The sequence below is a fragment of the Centruroides vittatus genome, unplaced genomic scaffold, assembly GCF_030686945.1.
Source record: "Centruroides vittatus isolate TY-2023 unplaced genomic scaffold, ASM3068694v2 contig_545, whole genome shotgun sequence".
Taxonomy (NCBI): domain Eukaryota; kingdom Metazoa; phylum Arthropoda; class Arachnida; order Scorpiones; family Buthidae; genus Centruroides; species Centruroides vittatus.
The window spans coordinates 854,484-877,947 of NW_027122321.1; the positions used below are offsets into that span (position 1 = coordinate 854,484).

At 24.1% G+C, this 23,464-nt stretch overlaps 1 protein-coding gene across 2 annotated transcripts; it reads left to right on the top strand.

Moving 5' to 3' along the window:
* Positions 1-5,703: 5,703 nt before the first annotated feature.
* LOC136978530 (carbohydrate sulfotransferase 5-like) lies at positions 5,704-22,124 on the top strand. Of its 2 annotated transcripts, none has more exons than XM_067274251.1 (3): positions 5,704-5,825; positions 20,418-20,591; positions 20,663-22,124. In XM_067274251.1, the coding sequence occupies exons 1-3, from the start codon at positions 5,822-5,824 to the stop codon at positions 21,715-21,717; spliced, it is 1,233 nt and encodes a 410-aa protein (XP_067130352.1). In that variant the 5' UTR covers positions 5,704-5,821; the 3' UTR covers positions 21,718-22,124. The 2 variants fall into 2 exon arrangements, with proteins under 2 accessions (XP_067130352.1, XP_067130353.1); XM_067274252.1 differs by lacking the exon at positions 5,704-5,825 and adding an exon at positions 13,489-13,931.
* Positions 22,125-23,464: the final 1,340 nt, after the last annotated feature.

Sequence of the window (23,464 nt, forward strand, 5' to 3'; positions counted from 1 at the left end):
CAAAGCAGGTCAGCACTCAGGATATATTTTGAATGGACGATTTAACACAGAACTTTTATTTGAAATAACATGTATAAGTAATACAGGGAAATCTTCAATAGATTTTACGTATACCTATCCTGCCTGATTTGCAGTTTTGGGGTATCCCGAGCCTTATTTGATAGACTTGAGCAGGACTGGGAGTATAGTTGTGTTACTGCTGGATAATGCGTTTGCTTTCTCTATTAATCGAGACCAAAAGATCTTACGTAACTCGACCTTATCGGCAAATATTAAATATCCCGTCAGTGCTATCTTGTATAAGAACGAATATTAACATTCTAATTAAACGGTTAATAATGCAAATTAGACTAAATAAATTTTCGATTTACATAAATAGTATATATATAAATTGTAATAAATGACTGACGTCACTTGAAGAGCTACCTACCACTTTAATTTGGTAGGTAGCTCTTCAAGTAACATTAGTCATTTATTACAGGAATGTAAGCCATTATCAACGAAATGAGAATATTTTGGAATAAATAAAACTTTTCGTAACAAAATTAATAAGATTTTATAAATTGTATAATTTATTTAACAAAAATAAGTATGTTCAGTTTCATTATTATTTTGTACATTTAAGTAAGATCATAAATACGAATGTAAATTAAGAGTGAATCCATGTTTAACGTATTCTAATTGCAAGTATTATTAGACTGCTATTTAATCGTATCCTATAATAGGAGGTTTTTTAAAAACTGTTTCCGTCCTGCAGGCACTAAGGCCTCTTTTTAGTAAGCCCAAAATGGGGCATTGGGTGTTGAAGAATGAGGCCCGACATATATATAAACCGTCCGGATCACCCACGAAAAGTTCCTGGGGGTTCCTTTTCGACCCGTCCTGATTTTATCCGGGTTCTACCAGAACGGTAGGCTTCCACTTAACCATTCGGTTATTCGGCCTTCCCTGTAACAAGGAAAATGAGTTTGTTTATTTTTAAAATCTTTGTATTTAAGTAATAATTTTTTTTTATTTTATTAATAAATTAATAAAAACCACTTTAAAACAATAAGTTTCGAATCGTGTTAACGCTTGATATAATGACCCCGATGTAGTGAAAATTGTGTTGTTCTTGCTATTCTCTGTGTATATAATAAACGCTTGATATAATCAATGACTTACTGTGTCTTGAAAGTTCACTATATCGAGAATCTGCTTTATATATAATTTTTTTTTCTGTGGTTTTCAATAAAATAACCTTCTAATTTGATAAATATTTAAATAATTTTTAATTTAAAAATAGCAACATCATTATGATTATTTATGATTTATTTATAGGCCATAGATTGTTTAAATAATTCATGACTTCATTATAATAGGAATGTGGCATTGATGCAAGGCAATTGATAACAAGAAAATATTAATAGCCTAGCTTAAAATGGGGATAATATCTATTTTAAATAGTCTAATTCTTACGAAATAATTAAGATATTTATATATAAAATGCATTTTATTAATATATATATACGTAATATACATGCATACATACATACTACAGGTCCTTATAAAGAGAAAGGTCATGCCTATTTTATTATTATATCTTATAATGAAATTGAAAATTTTATGAATAATCTATTGACATCAAGTACGTGTCAATTGATAATATTTCATCATCATCCTCATTATCAAACCTGATTCACGCTCTTTTAGAGATTTAAGAGGTATAATTTATTTATTATAATTTATTTAGCGGCAGTTTTAAGGATTATACGAGGACCTATGCAAGCTTAAATTTGTGAGATATCTTTTATATTAATGTATATAATATAAAGCATATATCATATGATATTTAATACTACACATGGTTTTTCATTCTAGCTAGTACCTGGGTCAAAACAAACATTGATAAGTATACATTTATGCTTGTCTAAGGTCCTTAAAATTTTTGTGCAAATTCTAGATAGAAGCATATATATATATGTTAAAATCGTCACTGGATTTATCTTAAGATTTGATGGTTTATATCTCTACGACTTTAGTTAAGAACAACAGCGAATATGCATTGTCTGAATTAGAAGGGCCCCTGAAAACTCGTAAAAAACTTAATAAATTACCAAAATTTTTATACATTTCATAATTTTAACAAAGTTTTAAATAAAATACATCTACATTTTTGTTAGCTTGATGTTATGCAGTAAAGAGACTCGAGAAAATGTTGTACTGTGACCTAGCAGAATGTTGATTTGAAACTCGTTTTGTCTCTCAGTAGCTGTTTGTAATATCTGAAAGTACTACAATTTATATTTTTATATAAGAATTTTCCATAAAAGGAAAATAAATAAGTAGAGCTGTACTTACAATCTAGATGCTAAGCTCTTGTAGTGATTCCTTTAGGGATATTGAGATATTGAATATATCTCAAACAAGTGAAAGGACCCAATTGTTTCTTGCCCCCGGGCATCAAGTATCTTTACATGATCCTGATATTTATCATTATAGTTTTACGTAGTAAAATTCATATTATTTTTCAAATTTTATGCAAAATTGACTTTATTGGAAGCCTTTATATTTCGCGATACCAGGCTGACGCCTTATGGGTCTTTCCCCGAACAAGGCCATATGAATAAAGCTAATAATAATTCAATCTAAATAATTATAACAGAAATTACAGAAAAATACTGTACGATATAGTTAAGTATAAAAAGTTATACTTAACTATATCGTACAGTATACTTACCCGTATCTTAAATAATTAAATTTAATTAAAAAATTTACTAAAACCTTTAAAAATAAAGAATTGTTTATTTCGATTTTTTATACAACTTTATAATAATTTAAACTATATCATAAAAAAAGTATTTTATCTTCTCTAGAGCTATCTTTAAATCCAACTCGGAGAACTCTCATGATAAATAAATTTTTAATGGACAAAATATTGTAAGCTATTCGTTTAGATAATGTCGCGAGTTTAGTTAAAATACTTCAAAATGCAGACCATAAAGACATGAATCTAAATGATTCAATAGGGACTGATTTAAGAGATTACGTTAAAATATTTTATCGCATGTTATGTCTTCCATTAACTGCAATTTTCTGTAGCACAGCCATTGATAACAGTGCTGCTGCTACTACTACTTACGGCAATTTTATAAATTTTTAAAATGAAACTATTTACGTACAGTACATCTCATAACTTCTATGCAAATACAGAGCACATCTGTTATATAAATTATAAGCAGACATAACAGAGATATCTTTATTGAAAGAGTCAATTTACATACAAGAAATGCAGCTGCACTCATTAATTATTAACAATTTTACTGCTTTACCTTAATATCTCCTATTTTTTAATGATGTTTAAGCAAGTAATTAATTATTTTTTTCAAATGAAGGAACGTGTTTAAATATTTAAACAATAGTAATTGAATAAGTGATATAATCTAAAAATAAAAATAATTAATTACGTATTGATATTTTGAACAGGAGAGATAAAGAAATGTTTAATTATTTTGAGTCAATTGTAAAATATTTTCAGGTGATACTTGAATATATGTTTCTTTTATGAAAAGATTAAAAAAAATTAAGAAATTTGCATGTTTTGGGAATTGGGAAAATAAAATACTTACTACGTTCTCTAGGCTTAAAACAATGTTTAGGAAATATTATCTAAGTTATTATTTAAAAATTAAAAAGTACCTTATAAACATATCCTTTTAATAAATATCGTCGCCGAACTTATTCTATACTAATAACTCTCATAGTGCTGTGAATAGTACTTGTAAATTATATTGCAATAATTTTATATTATTTCCCAATCGGTAGATCGCGATATTTAGATTAAAACCAATATTTATTTAAAGTGTTCAGCCATAAAAAAAGCCAAGAAAATACTATTCTATATTATTGATTTATTAGTAAAAATATTGTATAGAATAAACGAAATCCTTTCCCTATACTTTATTTTTTTATTGGAAACTTCTATTGGAAATAGTGTATAAAATTTTAGAACTAACTTCCTGTATTGTATAAAATATTGGAAATCTTTTCTTATTTAAATATTGGAAATCTCTCTTATTGAAAATTCTGTATAAAATGTTACAAATCTCTTCCTTAAATACTGGAAATCTCTTCCTGTTCTGTATACCATAAAATGTTGGAATCTTTTCCTAAATTGGAAATTTTTTTATTTAAATATTAGAAATTCTTCCTGTTAGAAATGCATGTATAAAATATTGAAAATCTCTAATTTAAATAAAATAAAAATATTAAAGTCGCTTGATCTATTGGGTAAGCTCTGTTGTTAAAAATTCTGTATAAATCATTAGAAATTGTCTCCTGTTTTCTAATAGAAAGATTTATTTTCTTTAATATTTTATTCAGCATTATACAAAGCTAATTATATTCAAAATGTATATATATGTATAAATTCCAGCATTTTTCAACGGATAGATCGCGATCTATAGGTTGATCAACGTATCCACATCATGCTGTAGCCGAAAAAGAATTGATAAAATTGAAAACAGTATTTTCTACTATTATTTCATTATGAAAAATGCCAAAAATAGATTAATTTAATATATTCAAACCTAAATTTTCGATCAATAACTGTTATAACTTAGCTTTTTTATCAATGGAAATTGAATAAAATCTTGGGATTTCCATACGATTACACAGGTTTATCGATGTTCGAAAACTATTTCAAACAGTTATTTATAACGAGAAACCATTATTGAAGTTGGAAAACTTTTCAACACAATTTTTTGAATCAATAATATATATATATATATATATATATATATATTATCTTGGCAGTTTAAACTACATTTTTCTCTTTTTTTATATCGATCCTAATAAAATTTTTAAGTATCTCTACAAAGATAAAAACTCTAATTTATTCGGAAATCGATTTATACTTTTAAAACTTTAATATTTATTATAAATTATTTTAATACTTTTCTAAATTTTTATTCGATGATTATGGAAAATAAAAACAATGTGCATATATAATTTTTAATATTTTAAAAATCTATTTGTGTTAAATAATAAATAAAATCATTTTGCGTTTAAATTAAATTTCGTGCGCTCCTATTGGTCAAAATGTAAATATTTTATTTCCAATAACCAATGGTCTTTCCGGTAATTGAATTTTGTAAATTAAATTTAATTACAAGAATTTCTATTGGCAGAATTTAAATATTTTATTTTCAGTAACCAATAAACTTTCTAGTCAGTAAATTTTTTATAAATTAAATTTAATTATGTGTCATTTTATTGGAGAATTTTGAATCTTTTATTTTCAATAACCAATAGCATATTTTGTAACTAAATTTTTTAAAATTAGATTTAATTACAATCAATTTTATAAGAAAACTTAAATATTTTCCATCATTTAAATTCTAGAAATTAATTAACTGTTAGTACACTAAATAATGTGCAATTCTATTGGTCGAAATTTAACTATTCTGTTTCCAGTAACCAACAGATTGCCTGCAGCCGAATTTTATAAATTAATAAGTATTTTAATTGAACGAATTATGTGAATGTTCACTGGTCAAAATTTAAATACATTAATTTAAATAACCAATAGAGTTTCTTATAACTAAATTTTATAAATGAATTATAATTAATTTAAAATATAATCATTGAAAATTTTATTTTATCGTAACGTTTACGTGATAAAATATATAAATATAAGTATATTATTATTTTATGAAGGCAAAACTTTGTTGTTTTATACTAAACATCCTGTCACCCTACTATAATTAACGGATGAACTTTATATCGTTGGTAATTACTCTGGATCTGGTTCATGTACTGTGAAAGTAATGTACAAGTATAAATGGGTAAGAACATTTATTGCTTGTAAATTCTTATAACTAAGGCTTCTAAGTAAAGCTTTTCATAAAATATACTTATTTAATCAAGCCGTTATGTTAATTGGTTATTTTTAAAATATTTTGTTAAAAACAACCAATAGGAAAAGACCCTAAAATTTACACATGCCTATATATATTTAAAGCATTTTATAAGCGCTAATTCTTTTTAAAATATTTATTAATTTTTATAGAGTTAATATAAAATATATAAAGTTTATTTTACATACATTTTTAAGGTAAACGTATGTAATAAACTTTATACATTTTTAGTGATTTTTTAACATGGATAAGTCGATGTTAATCTTTGATTTTAAACATGTTAATTAATAATATTGATAAACAATTTCATAAAATATGCATAACTTATAAACCAATATAAATATGAAACAATTTAAATAATTACATTTTATAAACTATAAAAGTCTTAAATGTAATTTAAAAACTGAAAATTAAATAAAAAATTTTAAGAATACGAATAAATATTTATATTACTTTATAAAAAGCTTTTAGCTTAAAAAACATTTTATAATTCTTAATTTTATTTAAAATTTAATATAAAAATTTATGTAATAAATTCTTTAAAAATTAATTAATTAATAATAAATTAACTAAAGTAATAAATAGAGTTTTTAAGTAATTAGTAAACATTATTTTGAAATTTAAAATAACGTCTTATAACTACTAGTAGACTATTTTAAACTGCAAAATAATTTTGCTAATTACTTAAAAATAGATATATCTTTTGAATTATTAACAAACAAAATTATTTTTACATTTAACAAATTTTTATTATAATATACATAATATAATAAACATAAATTATTATGAATTTCTTCAAGAATTTAATTAACATTATTATTATTTTTTAATCTAAAAGAGAAATTACTTATAATTTTTATTTCAGAAAAATTTTAAAAAATAATTATTTTCTTATTATAATATACACATTAAATTTAAATGAAAATAATCTAAATTAATTATTTATTTAAGTTAAATTATTTAATAAAATTTTCTAATAAGTTTATTTTATTTCTAAAATAAACAAAAAGAGAAATTTATTTAGTTATGTATTTATAAAATTATTTATTTATTTATCTATAAAATAACTGAACTATAAGGGAATTTTATATAAAATTTAATGTAATAACTATCCATTTTAATAGATAATTAATATCGATTACTTTAATATCTAAATTTAAATTTTTATATTATTTTCTATTCAAAAAACAAATATTTTTTTAAAAAATTAATTAATTACTCAATCAATTTTAATTAAAATTTAAACTACAAAAAAATTACAGAAATTAGTAACAAATTAAGTTATTTGTGACTAATTTAAATATAGTGTTCTATTTTATTATTCATTTTAAAAAATTAACGCACTCTAGTGAAAGTTGATCGCACTAAAACGTATTTTAGAGAGAATAGTTACTATTTATATACAGGACCAAAAGCCAAAAACTCATCTGGAATTAAAAGAACGAAAATGTCTGGTGAGCTATAATTCCCTTTATATTACATTTCCAATTATTTTAAATTATACTTTCACTTACTTATTATATATATATTTTTATATATATAATTACTATCCCTCTCTAAATCACTCACGCTTGTTATATAGTTCCCAGTAGATCATCATCATTATTGATCTGTTAATCTAGGTGACATTGATAAAAATAAAAAAAGTAAATAAAATAAAATAAATTGGAGAATATTCAAATAAATGCCTATAATTCTAACTAAATTATACATAAAATAAATGAGTGGGTGAATTAAATATAATCAATAGTAACACGTGATTTTAATTTATTAATGTAATGACCCATATTATGAGACTCCAAGTTTACTAAAAGCTCTATGTAAAAAATACTGCAAATAAATTAAAAGATAATTTTTAAAAGTATTTATTATATTGTATTATAACCTAATTAATAAATTTTATTAATTATTACTATTTATTTATCAATAATTAATTAAATAATAGTAATAATAATAAATTTGTTCTATTTATGATTAATTTTTTTTTAAATTACTTTTTAATTATTTACTAATTTAAGTTAATCTTTTAAATTAAGTTTACTAAGAATGGTCGATTATTTTTTGCTGTTTATTAAGTTTTAATAGTAAATTTAACTTTAAAATATTAATTTAAACCAGTAAAAATAAAAAGTAATTTTAAAAGATTAATAATAAATAGCAAAAAATTAAGTTTTCTTAATAAAAAATAAAAATAAACTTAAATTAGTAAAAATTTCAAAAATAAATTAATTTTTTTAAATTAATTAAGTAAATTTAATTTCTTGATATTTATTACTAAATCCTTCAAAAAGTATCTTTCTAACAGTAAAAATCAGTCAAACTGTTAATGGATTTAATGTATTAAAAGTTTTCATTAATTTTATCCATATTAAAATATATATAATGTCACTAAACTTTTAAAAGTATTAACTTGATCCCGTTAAGCTGCTTATTCAAGAACTTTGATTATTAAATTAATGAATTAGAAATAAAATAAATAGATTATAGAAGAATGCTACCAAAACAAGGATTTCCCCCCATTTAAATAATTTACTTAAATACTTTTATTATAAATATATATATATAAACATTCTACAAACAACCCTAAGAGCAAAGTACTTAATTTTTTTTATTTATAATTTTTATCGTCTTAAGTGGTTATTCTGTAGATAGCTTAAGAGTCTGAAAATACTTTTAACTCTTCTGCATCTTATTATAACAATCTTTTTTAAGGATTTTCATTACGAAAACTATTAAGATTCTAAATGCATTTTTAAAATTGAATATCTTTTAGCTAAAATTAGATATTTTACTATTATAACTTTTTATAAAATGATCTATAAGTAAGTCATGGGGTAACTATTTCGTTATAGATAGAAAAAAGAACATTTCTAACGAATAAAATATTTATCGACTCCATTATTGATGACTTTCTTCTTGTAAATATTACATGAAGTTAACACGTGACTAAGAAGCCATGTTTAGATAGTCGATCTACGTGATTAACAGGAAATTAGATTTTTCTAACACTTAAATAAAAGTAGGTTCTTTTTTCCCCTCTCTTTAAAAATATATAATTTCCGACTTTCACGTTACAAGTTGTTACAAATTTCTAATTCCATTTTTAATATTTTATTTTAAGATTTTTTCTCGTTTAAACGCGATTTCTATTTTATGTACAAAGTAAATATTTCTTGTGTAATTTTATGCAGTTTTAGTAAGACTGTTTAATAAGAATTATGAGAAAACCGAACTCATGGACCTTTAACATGTCCCATGCCCATTCTTTAGATCATCAAACCTTTAGAAAGCACAATTGAGTACAAACTGAGTGCTCTGTAAAGGAAAAATAATTAATCTTATGGTATACGAGGAAGAATTGCTAATTCAAAAGTATGTAGTGGAGACTCCATTATGCGCTCTCACAACAGTCCCTTTCATCACCGTCTCCCTACACGTGTCTCCTCCTCCTCCTCCTCTTACGGGTGATAATACTTTTATAAGGCTCTATTGAGTACAAATTGAGTGTTGTGCAATGGAAAAAAAAACATTAATTCTGTGTAACTATAGTGAAGAAAGGGTTTTTAATTCAAAAAATATAAAAAATAATAATTAAAAACATTTTCAATTATTTCTAAAAATTAAATTGTCAATATACCGTAGTAATCCTGTTTTTCCCATAAAATAAACACAAAAAGTAAAAATTTCTACATAAAAATGTTTCTTTAAATATTAAAAATTAACAAAAGTTATATTAATTTTTAAATTTTACTCATTTTTTTCAACTTTGTTAACATTTTTCTTTATTTTTACTATCAAGAAAGATTGAAAAAATCATCATTAAATGCACTACAGAAGAAATAGTAAGTTAAATCTGAGTACAATATCAAGAACAAGTATCATATATTTTACGACTTTAATATAAAGAGTATTAAACATCCCGATTTTACGATGCAATCATAAATTATATTATTTATTGTTGTAGAAGGATGAAGAAGAACTTGCCAGTTTCAATAAGAAGAAATACATTGATTTGCTAATGCGATTTATCAGAACGAATCATTCGAACATATAATCCGTCACTCGAAAATTTCAAGTATGAATAACGGAATGCAACAACAATGAAGATGAATAGCATTTTATATTAATAATTAGAATAAAAGATAAATTCAAACTTCTCATCTGAAATTTCAGGCGAAATTTTAAAAGATGAATGAAGTTACAAATTACAAATAAAATTTGTAATTTTGTAATGAAATTACAAAAGATAAATGCGACAACATGAGCTATCACTTGAAATATTTCTATCAAGCAGTAGTCCATTCAATATATGAATCGAATTCCATTTCCATAGAGAAAGCTTAGTTGTAGACTATAATAAATAATTCATACTGTTGTGCTTTAGTAGCCTATTTATTGGAAAGGATTTTCTGTATTCTGTTGTTGACTTTCACTCTGAGGTAATTTAAAGTGTACTAAAACTTATTTCAAAGAGTAATAAGCAAAGTGGAGAATAAACAAAATTTCTGCATTTTTTAAGTAAAATAATAATAATAACTCAATGATATTTTTATTTATAATAATATAAAATATTTAAGGATTTTATTATAGATTTTTATATATAAATACAAAGTCCGAAAGTATAAATTTTTGTCTAGAACAATCGATAAAATATACAAAAAACCGGAATTAAAAACAAAGAAAATGAATAGTTTTAACATATTTTCTATTTATTATACATTTTTTTAAAGAATTTATTTGAAATAGTATAAAATTCATTTAAAAAATTTGTCATTTTAAAAAATTTCCACATCATTTTATATAATTAAAATAGAAAATAAAATAAATTTAAATTACAAAAATTATTTTAATTAATTTTTTTAAAAAGAAAAAAAAGTAATAAAAAAATATTAATAAATTTTTAAAGTCGAAAATAAAAATGTAAATTGTAAAAATGTGGGAAACCAACATACGTTTTAGTTGTAATAAAGAATAATAAATCGGAATTTATTTAAAATAATGTATTTCATTCTTATAATATACTAAAATGAATTTTTATTATATTTTTTAAAGAAATATATTTTAAAAATATAATTTTTGAATTCAATTTTGAATGAGAAAAGTTTGACAGAATTTAATTAATTGTCTTAAAATGCATGTAGATAATTAAAGGTTTTGAATGGTTAAGAAGAGATTTAATTTTGATAAATGATTTAAAAAAGAAAAAGAAAGATCTAAAAATACTAATGTCAGAAATCTCCACATTTTTGTAATTTGCTCCTCCTCAATTTATTCCCCAAAATTTTCTATTTTATGACTCCATTAAAATGGCTTCTTGCCAAACTTTCTCGTGTTGAATATTTCAGCAGATAGAAAAGTTTTATATTATACAAAGAAAAGTTTTTGGCTAGAAAATATAACACATTAATTTAAATTATAATTTTTTATTATTATTATTTTTTAAATTAAAAATATTATTTTACTTTATAAATATAAAGGCTGATATATCAAACTTGTATAATTTTTAATAATATAAATGCTTCTACACTTAGAAATTTAAAATAAAACATGTATTATTCTTTATTTTTAAAGGTTTATAATGTTTGCTAGAAGAATTTTTATTTTTAATTTTTAAAGCCTGATAAGGGCGTGTCCTATTTGAAAATCCTTTAGTACTCGAGGTGATTCATCATTTTTCAAGTTAGTAGTAAGCGCTTAATATTTGTAATTTGTCCCAAGATAAATACTTAAAAATATCTGTCCTTTTTTCCAAATGACACAATTGCTAACTTATTATTCAGCTAATGTTCCTATCACACTTCGTTAAGCACCATAGTCTATTAGATACGTTACAATTAATAATGGCTACTTTTTACCATTCGACCTTGATTCTACGAAGGCCTTCTAATTACTAAAAGTCCTAAATTTGTATCACTTACTTTACTATAGGTCAATATCGCAAAATAAAATAAATTCTTCTAGATTTTATATATGTATATACAGTACTTTTAATGTTAAAGTTTTTAAAAATTTATTCATAAAAATTGTTTTTAATAGTTTCCAAATAAGTAAAATTCATAAAAATAAAATTTAGATAGTTATAACTGGAATAAAGATGAATATTTTCATCTTTACACGGATCCAAAAATATATAAATGATGAAAATTACCACCATTATCATTTTCATATAAAATTACGATCTTTGAATATTAATGAATGATCTTTTTTTAGATGAAAATCTTCATCTAAAAAAAGATAATGAAAATTCAAGGATCTAAATTAGAGAAGAACATTAAAAAATAACAATGATGATCAATAAAAATTTTTCAAAGGACGATTTTCACTAAATTTAGTAACATTTATATGAATTTTTACCAGTAAAAATTTTATTTAATGATAGAAATCTTTATCTGCTTATTCTAAACTTTCGTTCTTCGTGAAAGTGTTGATGAAACTCATCATTTAGATGATGAACAATCACAATCCTCAATTGCTGCAGATCATCATTACCATTTGTATTTGCACTAGTTTAATTAATATAAAAATAAATCCTTTGTATAGATAGAATCGATTATAAAACCTTCGAAAAATATCGATTCTCCGTATTAAAAAAAAATCCATTTTAATGTGCATTTTACACATTGAAAATCGAAAGCAATGTTCTCAACATTAAAAAAAACAAAATAAAAAAAATAAGGGAGAGATTCACTTAATCCGTTACCAATTTCGATGTCATTAAGAACTTTTTTTTTACAGAGGATTAATTATTTTATTAAAATATGTGCTTAAATCCATTTTGTTTTGACAGAAATGATCGATAACTTTCACCATTTTTGAATGACAAATTAGAATTGGTTTTTCTGAGAAAGAAAATAGTTAAAAATAAAAGTATAAATTTGATGAAATTATTATTCTTTAATTCATATGTTAAGAAAATAAATAACATATATTTCGAAATTTTATAAATATATTTATTTATGTCAGTATTGAAAATACATTGTTTAAATTTTGTTTTCAACTGTACGCATTTGTAAATCATTAAATAGAAAGAATTATTAAATAGGAGAAAGTGAACATTTTTACAAGTTTTATACAAAATTTTGATTTTTATAGTAAACAAAAAATATATACGGGTCATTATTATCGTCAATGGTAACGCAACAACAATTGCTAGAATATAAAAGAACCTTGACTTGTATGCGGTCTATTGTATAAAAAGAAATAAGGCATTTTATGTTTAATATTTTAAAAATTAAACCATTTGAATTAAAATAACAGAACACAATGCAAAAACATAATGGAAAAAGAAGAAAAAATGTAGAAGTATTTTCAGACAAGATTCAATTATATACTCCTACAAATACACTACCGAAGCAATTTTTTAAGTATTAAAATAAATCTCTACATCCTCAATTAAAGTCTATCTATCACTTAAATTAAAATCAAAAATTTCTCTATAAATAATATATTTTTTAAATTAATAAATATTTTTTTAAGTTTTAGAAATGAGAAGAATGTAATTGAATTAATTTCTATTTTTTTAAATCTTTTTTTACATTATTTTCTTCTCATATCAATACGTAAGAGTTAAAAATTGATTTTAAAACGGTTATCGACATAAATAATATTTAAATTTTGCTTAAAATTAAGTACGAAAATCGATATATTAAGCTGTAAACGTGCTAAAGTACTTAAACACTCAAGTGGCCATAAAGATGTATAATTCGTAATTTAACATCTGTAAATCGCGTCAGTACATAATTCGGTCAGTAGATGTCACTGAATAATAAATATATTAAAAACAATATCGAAAAGAATTCACATTTTTAAATAACGTGACTGAACAATTACCTTTCGCTACCGAGTGACGTCATGAAAATTACTTCCCATAGTACTCTTCCGAAACACATGAAATCCTTTCTTCTTACTGCACGTGACGAGTGACGTCACGCTGTGCAGTGAAAGACGTTGGGAAGAGGAGGACAGAATCATTGATCGCTGCACTTGCCTTGATCTCACCGACTGCAAACTGACAAGAGGAACAACTGTCTTCAGGTAACAATTCGCGTGATTCCCTTCATTTCATTCGAATTTTAATTACGAGTTCGTTATTCTTCCTTTAATTACTTACTTTACAATTCGAGTTGTATATATTTTTATGACACGATAAGAGTAATATTGCACATAGATGCAAGTTGCTTCTTCTATCTTCAATAATATACCTCCATTCATCAATTGGCGTAACGCAGAATCATTAACATAAACTAATTTTTTAAAATAATAATTCACGATTTAATAGTGATTCACTATTTAAATACTACAAATGAGAACAGTGGTATTGAATCATTATCCTTGAATTCCATTGTCTGTCGATAGACTGTAAAATTTTTACGTTTTTTTTTTTTATTTTTTGACTGTTCTCAGTAACCAGGAAACGTAACTATACTACTGTAACAATAAGTTCTCTTTGTATAATGGTAAATCAGGTGTTTAAATGTACGACAAATCATGTTACTGATAACAAGGAAAAGGATAATATAACTTAATTCTTCAACATCATGCTTATAATAATATAAATTTTGCTTCATTTAATACTAACAAAATAGAAAGTAAGTGCCATATCTCATAGCACAAAAGTGATATGTGTCGAGTGATAACTAAAAATGATACTATGCTATATAACTAGCCTATATTGAGCGAAAAATGTAGTAGAACTTTATATAGAAGGCATGTATTGAATGATAAAGTGATGCATATAGTAAATATGCGACACGCGTTGAGTGATAAAGTAAAACTGCGGTATATAAAAATATAACTTATTTTGAGCGATAAATATCATAAAACATAAGCTTAGTCATAGCATATACACCTGCTCATAGTACAGTGAAATTTTATATTACTGTGAGTGAAGAAAAATAATAATGTATAACAAGCGTGTATAGACTGTGTAAACAATGTATTGAGTGACAAATATAGCGAAAATATGGTATATATATGTGGCATGCATGTTACTAGTTATAAAAGAAAATTATGTAACATGTAGAGAATATATAAAAATATAGTATAAACGCATGCACGTAATATCAAATATAGGGAAATTATAGCGTATGGGCAACAAATATTGGATGCTAAATAAATTAAAATCATACCTCTACACTATTTTAAACGTATAAACATTCTTTACAAGCCAAAAAACGTAGAAAATAGATTAATTCCTTAGCTCTAACAATAGGAACAGCTATTGAAATCAATAACATCATGTTAACAATTATATTTACTCTTGCGAAAAGGGGGAATCTACATCAATAATTATCCATTAAAGTTATAAAACAATTCTACTGTCGTCAAAACAATAAAATTCAACCAAATTAAACGTATAATTTACAAAAAAACTTTACATTAATCGCAAGAAACCTTTTATAAATGATAGTAGAACAATATTATTTCAACATAAAGCAATTTACAGACGTTTAAAAAATTATTACGAACTGGTATTAAAGACCTTGAATTTATCTAATTGAGTAATATCTTTTTTGTTATTTTTAAATTAGTTATATATATTTTACTTTATTGTTTGTAAATTTATTTTATTTAAAAAAGTAAATTATTTAATTACGGTAAATACTTTACTAGACAACCTCTTGACGTTTCTTATTATCAATAATCACATCCTATTCAAAATTACTTTATTAGATAAGTACTAATTTTATTCTTGAGAAAATTTTACGAAGGTTTTTCCTATTATTCTTTTATAAATTTTTATATATCATTCTTCTATTAAATACATTAAAATATATCTTAATGTATTTAATAGAGAAAAAAATATATTGTTCTCCTATTAAGTACAGTAAAATGCCTACAAATATTAAAATTCGCTGATATAATTAAGAAAATTTTGTATATTATAAATATAATGTTTAGTTTATTTTAAGTCGAAAGCAAATTTTCTTCTTAAAAAATCTATAAGTCTATTTTTACCTCAAAACATTTTAGTTGAGAAGTGAAGCGGCTATTGAAGGTGAACCTCTAGTAGATTGTTATTGATTAAAAAATAAATGATTTCTAGCAATTCACAGAAATGCATCACATCTCGAAGACAGAACATTTAGACCCCATTTTCTATAATAGTTTTCAATCTTGATACCTAACATTAATGTTAATTCTTTACGTATAGAAAACTTAATGAAAATTTGATTGTCTTACTATCGATCACTGACGATTCAAACTAAGTTTTAAACCTATATTTATATCAATTAAATTTAAATTAAGTTTCTATTATAAAAAAAGGATTTTAAATTATTAATAACAATTTATTTTTTATCTTATTTAATGTAAATTTTTTATCTACTTATTTAAAAATTGAAACATAAAAATAATTAAATGTAAAGTAAACAAGCAATGCTATTCTTAAAGGTTATTTAATAATAATATTATTATTCATTTATTGATTAAAGATATGTTATTAAAATAAATAAATAGAAATAAGTTATTTATTTTTTAAAATTTGCATTATTTAAAGGATGTTTATAAACAATTTTTCATTTTAAACATAAAGTTTATACATAATTTATGAAAAATTTTAATGCAATTTTTAATTATATTATACTGAATATTATAAAAGTTTAATTTAATAAAGAGTATATAAATAACAAACTAATTTAAAATGCACGAACAAAACGAATTATGATTTTTTTTTTCAAATTTAAAATGTTCATTAATTATTAACAACACAGTAGCAACGTAAGAAAATAACATAAACAAATTAGTTGATAAATAACTTTTTATGTTTTTTAATTTAAAAAATATATTTTTATTATAATTTTTTTTTACTTTTAGAGTTAATTACTCATTTCCTTCTTTATTTTTTCTTTCTTATATAAAAGGAAATCCCTCCAAAATTAGTTCATTTCTAATTTCGGATATCCCTTTCAGATTAGGTAAACAAATTAATTAAATCAAGTATAAATGATATTTTTTCATCCCTTCATGTTAGAAAATATTAATTTTTAATTAATTAATTAATATATAGATTATGTAAAAATATGTAGGGTGGCTGAAAATTTACATATAAAATTATACATATAAAATTTACATATAAAATTACATATAAAATTTACATATAAAATTACATATAAAATTATTACATATAAAATTAATGCTATTTTAAATATATTTTTTTTTTCTTAAAAAAATCGTTTATGCTATAATACATTTACACTATAAAATTTACATATAAAATTATACATATAAAATTTACATATAAAATTACATATAAAATTTACATATAAAATTACATATAAAATTATTACATATAAAATTAATGCTATTTTAAATATATTTTTTTTTTCTTAAAAAAATCGTTTATGCATAATACATTTACACTATTATTATATATTAAAAACATATAAAATACATCAAAATTAATATTACAGTATATTTGAAACACACTTTTCCATTATTATAAGAAAAAAATACAACTTAAATTATGTCACGAAGGTGCTAATTCTTATATTTATAAAATGATTCGAATTAAATAAAATTGCCTAAAATACTCGAAAAATTATATACTTTTTTATTTTATATGTTTTATTATTTATAAACAGTGCCCATTTTAAATATTCATTAATATAAATTGCGTTGCAAGGTTTAACTTTCTTTTCTCGGTTATTCATAGCGTGAATGTAAATAACACATAGAGAAAATTCGATTTGGAAAAGTTGTTACTGTTTATCGAACGTTTTAAATTATACTTTTGTTGATTTTGAGAATGTATTTTAATGTATAAAAATTAATAGTATAAAATTGTTTAAATTATATGCAAGTAATTGCTAAAGTCATCTCTAAATACCTTTGTCTGCAGAGACATATTTATTTGCTATACACTAACGTTTTCAGCCTAAAATATAGGCCATCATCTGGTAACATATTTTCTGGACATTATTTACAAACTGTTCCGAATAGAATACAATAAATATAGAATGTTAGAACATACATTTATATTCAAATATTTAAAGTTTAACATCTGTTTCGAATAATTCCAACAAAAGAATTATCATGAAAAATTGATATTTATTGTATTCTATTTTGGAACAATTTGTAAATGATGTTCAAAAAATATGTCACCTGAGGATGGCCTATATATCAGGATGAAAACATTAGTGTATAGCAAATAAATGTGTCTCAGCATCCAAAGGTGTTTAAAGATGATTTTAGCAATTCTTTCTGCTGAGTGTGGTTTCGACTATATCCAAGTGTTTAGATCTAAGTAGATAAAAGAACTAATAGATGCATTTAGCTGGGCTATGTTAATTCTCTTCTATATAGGTTTCTCTTTCCACTCTATACGTAGTAGAGAAGGCAAAATTTAATTTTGTGTGTAAAAAACATTATATAAAAGCAATATAATATAAAAGAAACAAAATTTTGGGCGCCTCTACTGTAGCTAGAGAGGAATACAGAAGTCCAAAATTTACTTGTTTTGTGTGTCAAATAAGGAAATAAAAGTGGCAAAAAATTAAAGATTCTTTTCATAAGTAGTGAAAATGCGTTTTTATTTGTTTTATTGATTTTATTCGTATATGTTTATAGTTTTGAAGATGAATGGAAGTAGAGTTGAATAAATACAGAGCCCTCGAGAGATGAAATGAGACTCTGTATATACTCACCTCGCCTCTACAAGACCATATATATTCAACTATTCAAACGTTTCTTCATCACCATTTCGTGTTATTTAGCTCATAAATTAAAAGAAAAAAGTTCGAAAATTATCTCTCTTAAATTAGCAAATTGTTAGCAAAGTATTTAATGTAATTAAAATGTAAATGAATTAAGATAATTCCAAGAATATTTTCTTATCGTCTTTAATAGTAATGTGTCATTGTAATGATACTAAATGATGTTTTCAACTTTTCCACTGACTAATTTGAACAACTTTTCTTTTATAAGCCAAATCAATTTTAAACTTCTGTAATGAATTTGAAGAAGGATAATGAGATGGTACTTGATCAGATTCGGATGTATTTACACAGTTCACTCTATCATTTTAGATCTTAATGCGATATGTTTTCAATTTGTAAAATTAAAATTGTCAAAATCTCTTCTAACGTTTCTAAAATATATTAATCAAATGCCATCGAAAGATTACCATCATCAAGATCCATTTCAAATATTTCTAATGATTAATGTTTCTAATTTGAAATGGTCTTTAATCTTCTGAATCTTAAACTTTAATTCTATAATGGAAACTTTTCTAGAAAATCGAAAACCCTGGATCCTTGAAATTATAGGATCCAAAATCCTAAGATTTCAAAGATTCAAGAATGGATTGTACGATCCGTTTCACTAATTCAGAAATTTATAACAGAACCTATAGTTTTAATATTGTCGGCCAATACTTACAACATGTTAGTGATACATCATTAGGGCTGTATTCGAATTTAATTTTAAATAAGATTTAACTATGTTTAAATTATTAATACATTATACCGGTATTTTAAAATTAATTCAACCCAACGATTCGGAAATATACAATATCCTTGAAATATCCTTGAAATTGCTTTCAAGGATATTCCAAATTTCTGTAAGGATTAAGATCAAGTAACATATCAGATCTCTGAAGTAATACTTTACGATACCAATCCAAAGAAAAGTCTAAAGATTAGGATCATTAAGCATCATGTCAAGGATTTGAATTAATGCTTGATGATCATCAATTTCAAATGTATCTGAAATTTGCTGTATCGAGTTCAGATCAGTTGAACGAACAGAGTTACTTATAAAATCATTTGATAGCTTTAAAGATTGATGTGAATTTGATTGTAAAAGTTTCCTCAATTTCCTAAAGTAAACTGTCTGGGTCGTACTTTCTGTGGAATATGTACACCGAATACATAAATTCTTGAATATGTTCCAAATATTAGGCCACTTTAACCCAATTAATCAATCAAATATCGCCATTTTTCAGGTTATTGTTGAAGTAATATTTTGTTATACTTTGTTCCTGTTAAATTATATCGAAATAATAATGATGGCCCTTATTTTTATATAAATCAATCTGTCTATTTTTTTTCTAATAAAACCTGTTTTGTTGACGATAACAGACACACAGACGGTTAAGCAGGAATTACCTTTGGATGCCATTCAAGTCTCCGTTTACTGAGAATGGATGCCTTAGGTAAATAAAAGCAATAGAGAAGAGACAAAAAAATGAACCAAGTGATCTTTTATCCTTGGCAATTATGTGCAACATTTTTGCTTTATTTTTTTTTAATCTTCTAAAAATCAATTTCATGTACAAATAAAATAAAATGTTACAAAAAATTTTAATAGTTTTGTGTCGCCATCTGTAATTTAGAATTATAACTAATTTTCTAAAAAAGTTATATTTATTGTTAAATAATTATTATTATAATTAAGAAGTTAATAAATATATTTTCTTATTTTTAATTATTTAAAATGTAATTTTATAACTTAACTTTAATTATAAATAATTATTAAATAAAATTAATTATAATTATGTTTTTTTCTTCTTCTTCTTAACAGGTATTTGGATATGTTACAAAATCAGAAGAAATATGAATTTTTTTAAAAGATTTAATGGGAAACGATTAATAATGAAATTATTTTACGTTGTTATATTCATTGCCTTTCTTTTATGCATTAATTACCTCGTATACGAAACTGGTTACTATTACACTTTCACGTCACCTCGAGAAGGTAGAGTGATTTTCTTTTATTAAAAATGATTTATTTTTGAATAAAATTTAAGTTTTCTTTTACATTTTCAGAAGCATTCTTCATTAAAAATCTTTCAACAACAAGTCTTCCTATTAATAATTATGATATGCTTCATGTTTTGGTGTTAACTTACCCACGAAGTGGTTCTTCGTTTGTTGGGAAACTCCTACAGAGTCCAAGTCAAGCATTCTATCACTTTGAACCTCTACATTATCTCTTCGATCGCAAAAGGAGTAGATCGAGAAGCAGCGGAAGAAGCAGAGCTTATCCTTCTAAATACCCCACTCCGCACGAATTTACCCACGATATATTTATGTGTAAATATAGAAATTCATTTTTAAACTGGGCAAAGAATCATAACAGTTTGAAAATCTTACAGAGAAACGAACGTTATTGGAAATCTTGTAGTGACGTTAACGGTACGAATTTATGTTATAATGCTGAATATTTTCATAATAAATGCCGCAATTTTACTATGCAAGTAGCTAAAACTATTCGTATGAGCGTAAGTGAAGCTCATACTATGTTAGACACTTATAAAGATCTCAATTTGAAGATTATCCATTTACTAAGGGATCCAAGAGGAATTATGAATTCGCGCTCCAAGCCTTCGATAGCATCTTGGTGTAAAACTGATATAACTTGCTACTCGTCTAGGGTGTTCTGTGCTAAACTGGACAGTGATTTAATGGAAGCTGAACGAATACTACAGAAATATCCCAACAGATATTTACCATTAAGATACGAGGAACTTTGTTGCGATATGTATCGAGAAACTGAAAGAATTTTTAAATTTTTAGGTTTTGGCCAAGTTCCTAAAGAGACTACGCAATTTTTACATTCACATAATTTGGCCATCATGCAAAATAATACATCTTTAGTCGAAGAAAAGTATTTAGAATCGTCGTATACTACGGTTCGCGACTCCTTTAAAACAGCATTCGCATGGAGGAACGAACTTAAATTTCGAAATGTCAAATTTATTCAGAGGCACTGCGAGAAAGTTATGCAGAAAACTAATTATGCAATTGTTACAACGGAGGGTGAAATGAAAGATTTGAATTTTCAAACAATCCTCAATACCACAGCCTGTGATCGATCCTGATCAAGGATTTAAAAAAACGAATTTATAATTATATATTCTATGAGTATTAATTATTATAATACCCAATGACGGGTGCTAAAAAAGATTTATCATCTGTGATTTTTCTTCATTTCATTCCATTTTATTTTTATTGTTAAATGGGATAATATATTTTAAACCATGACCCGGACATCCAGTTTAATAGTTGAACATTCTAACGAACAAACGATGATTATATATATATACATATAGACTTATATAGATCTTTACTGCCGAATTTAATTTTTTGTAGATATAAAAAAAAACTATATATAAAATTTTTCACCTCATCACCGTAGAGTATTTAAGAAAAAAAATCTGTAGTTAATTTTAATGAAATGAAAGGAATGTTCATGTCTTATTTAATGCCAAAAATAGTCCCGAATAATCGAGAAAAATTCAAGAAAATCCTCAAGACATAAATGTATAAATGAAAATAATAATTATAGATGTTGAATTTATTTACAGTTAATCACGTTATTATATATATAATATAAATTCGATTGCACTATTGATAAAAATTTAGGGATTATTCTCCTATAATGTAATTTTTACAGTATTATAATATATGGAGATGATCCGGATATAGAAACCAAATAAAAACTTTTTAATATAAAATTACACTTTATATTGTAATTTATTGCACTGTATTGTTAAAAATATCACTAAAAATAGAAATTTTAATATGAATTGTTAATAAAAAAGTTTTTTATTTATTAAAATTTTTTGTTTTTTCCCTCATTCTTTTTCGTGAAACTTAGTCACTTTTGACCTAAATATTTTCTTGTTTTTAATAATTAATTATGTTTATTTAATGTTATAAATGAGTCAGAACGAAATCATAAGTTACTTAGTCACTGTAAACAATTTAAATAATTTTAATATGTTTATTTGGTTAGATAATGTTGATTTAATAACAGAGCGTGTAGTAGTTTATCATAAAAGTATTTATTTAGTACACAAAGTAATCAATAAAAAGGTTGGAAAACACGTTATATATTATCAATAGAAACCGAATTTAAAGGTAAAAATATTGACTGATCTTAATTATATATATTTAAATTACAAAATTCGCTATTAATTATTAAATTATCTATTAAAATGTCATTTTTATACACATTTATCAACAACTATTTGTTGTATTTCTATCAATGACAGCTTCTATTCAACAACTAGGCCGGATTTAAACTTGCTACGGTTCTAAACGGTAACATACGAGGGGCCTTCCCCACAAAATAATAATAAATTTAATATTGTGAGGCCCTAAATTGTAGTCTCGAAACACGAGCAAGGCCGTGGTGAAGCCATTTTAACCCCTGAGATTAGGACTTCCTGGTTCATTTATGCTTTCTTCTGACACGACACCCCCCCCCGGTTTATCGCGCTTTTAGCCTTTTTATATACTTAAAATTATATAAATTAATTTCTAAATTTTACAATTAATATCATATTATACGTATTCCGGCCCGATCCCTTTAGCCATAGTCACAGGGCATTTTAGGGTTCCTTCCCCTCTCATCGGCCCGGAACATGAGACCTAAACTATGGTTTGTTTATCTGTGTACTGAAAACAATGTACTATACCTATACATCCTACCTGCGTACATCCAATCAATAACACATAATAACACAAATGTATTGTGTTTAATGATAATTACAAATGCTAAATAAACAACTTTCCTATAGTACTTTTGAAGAATTTAGCATAAAAATCTTAAAAACATTTTCT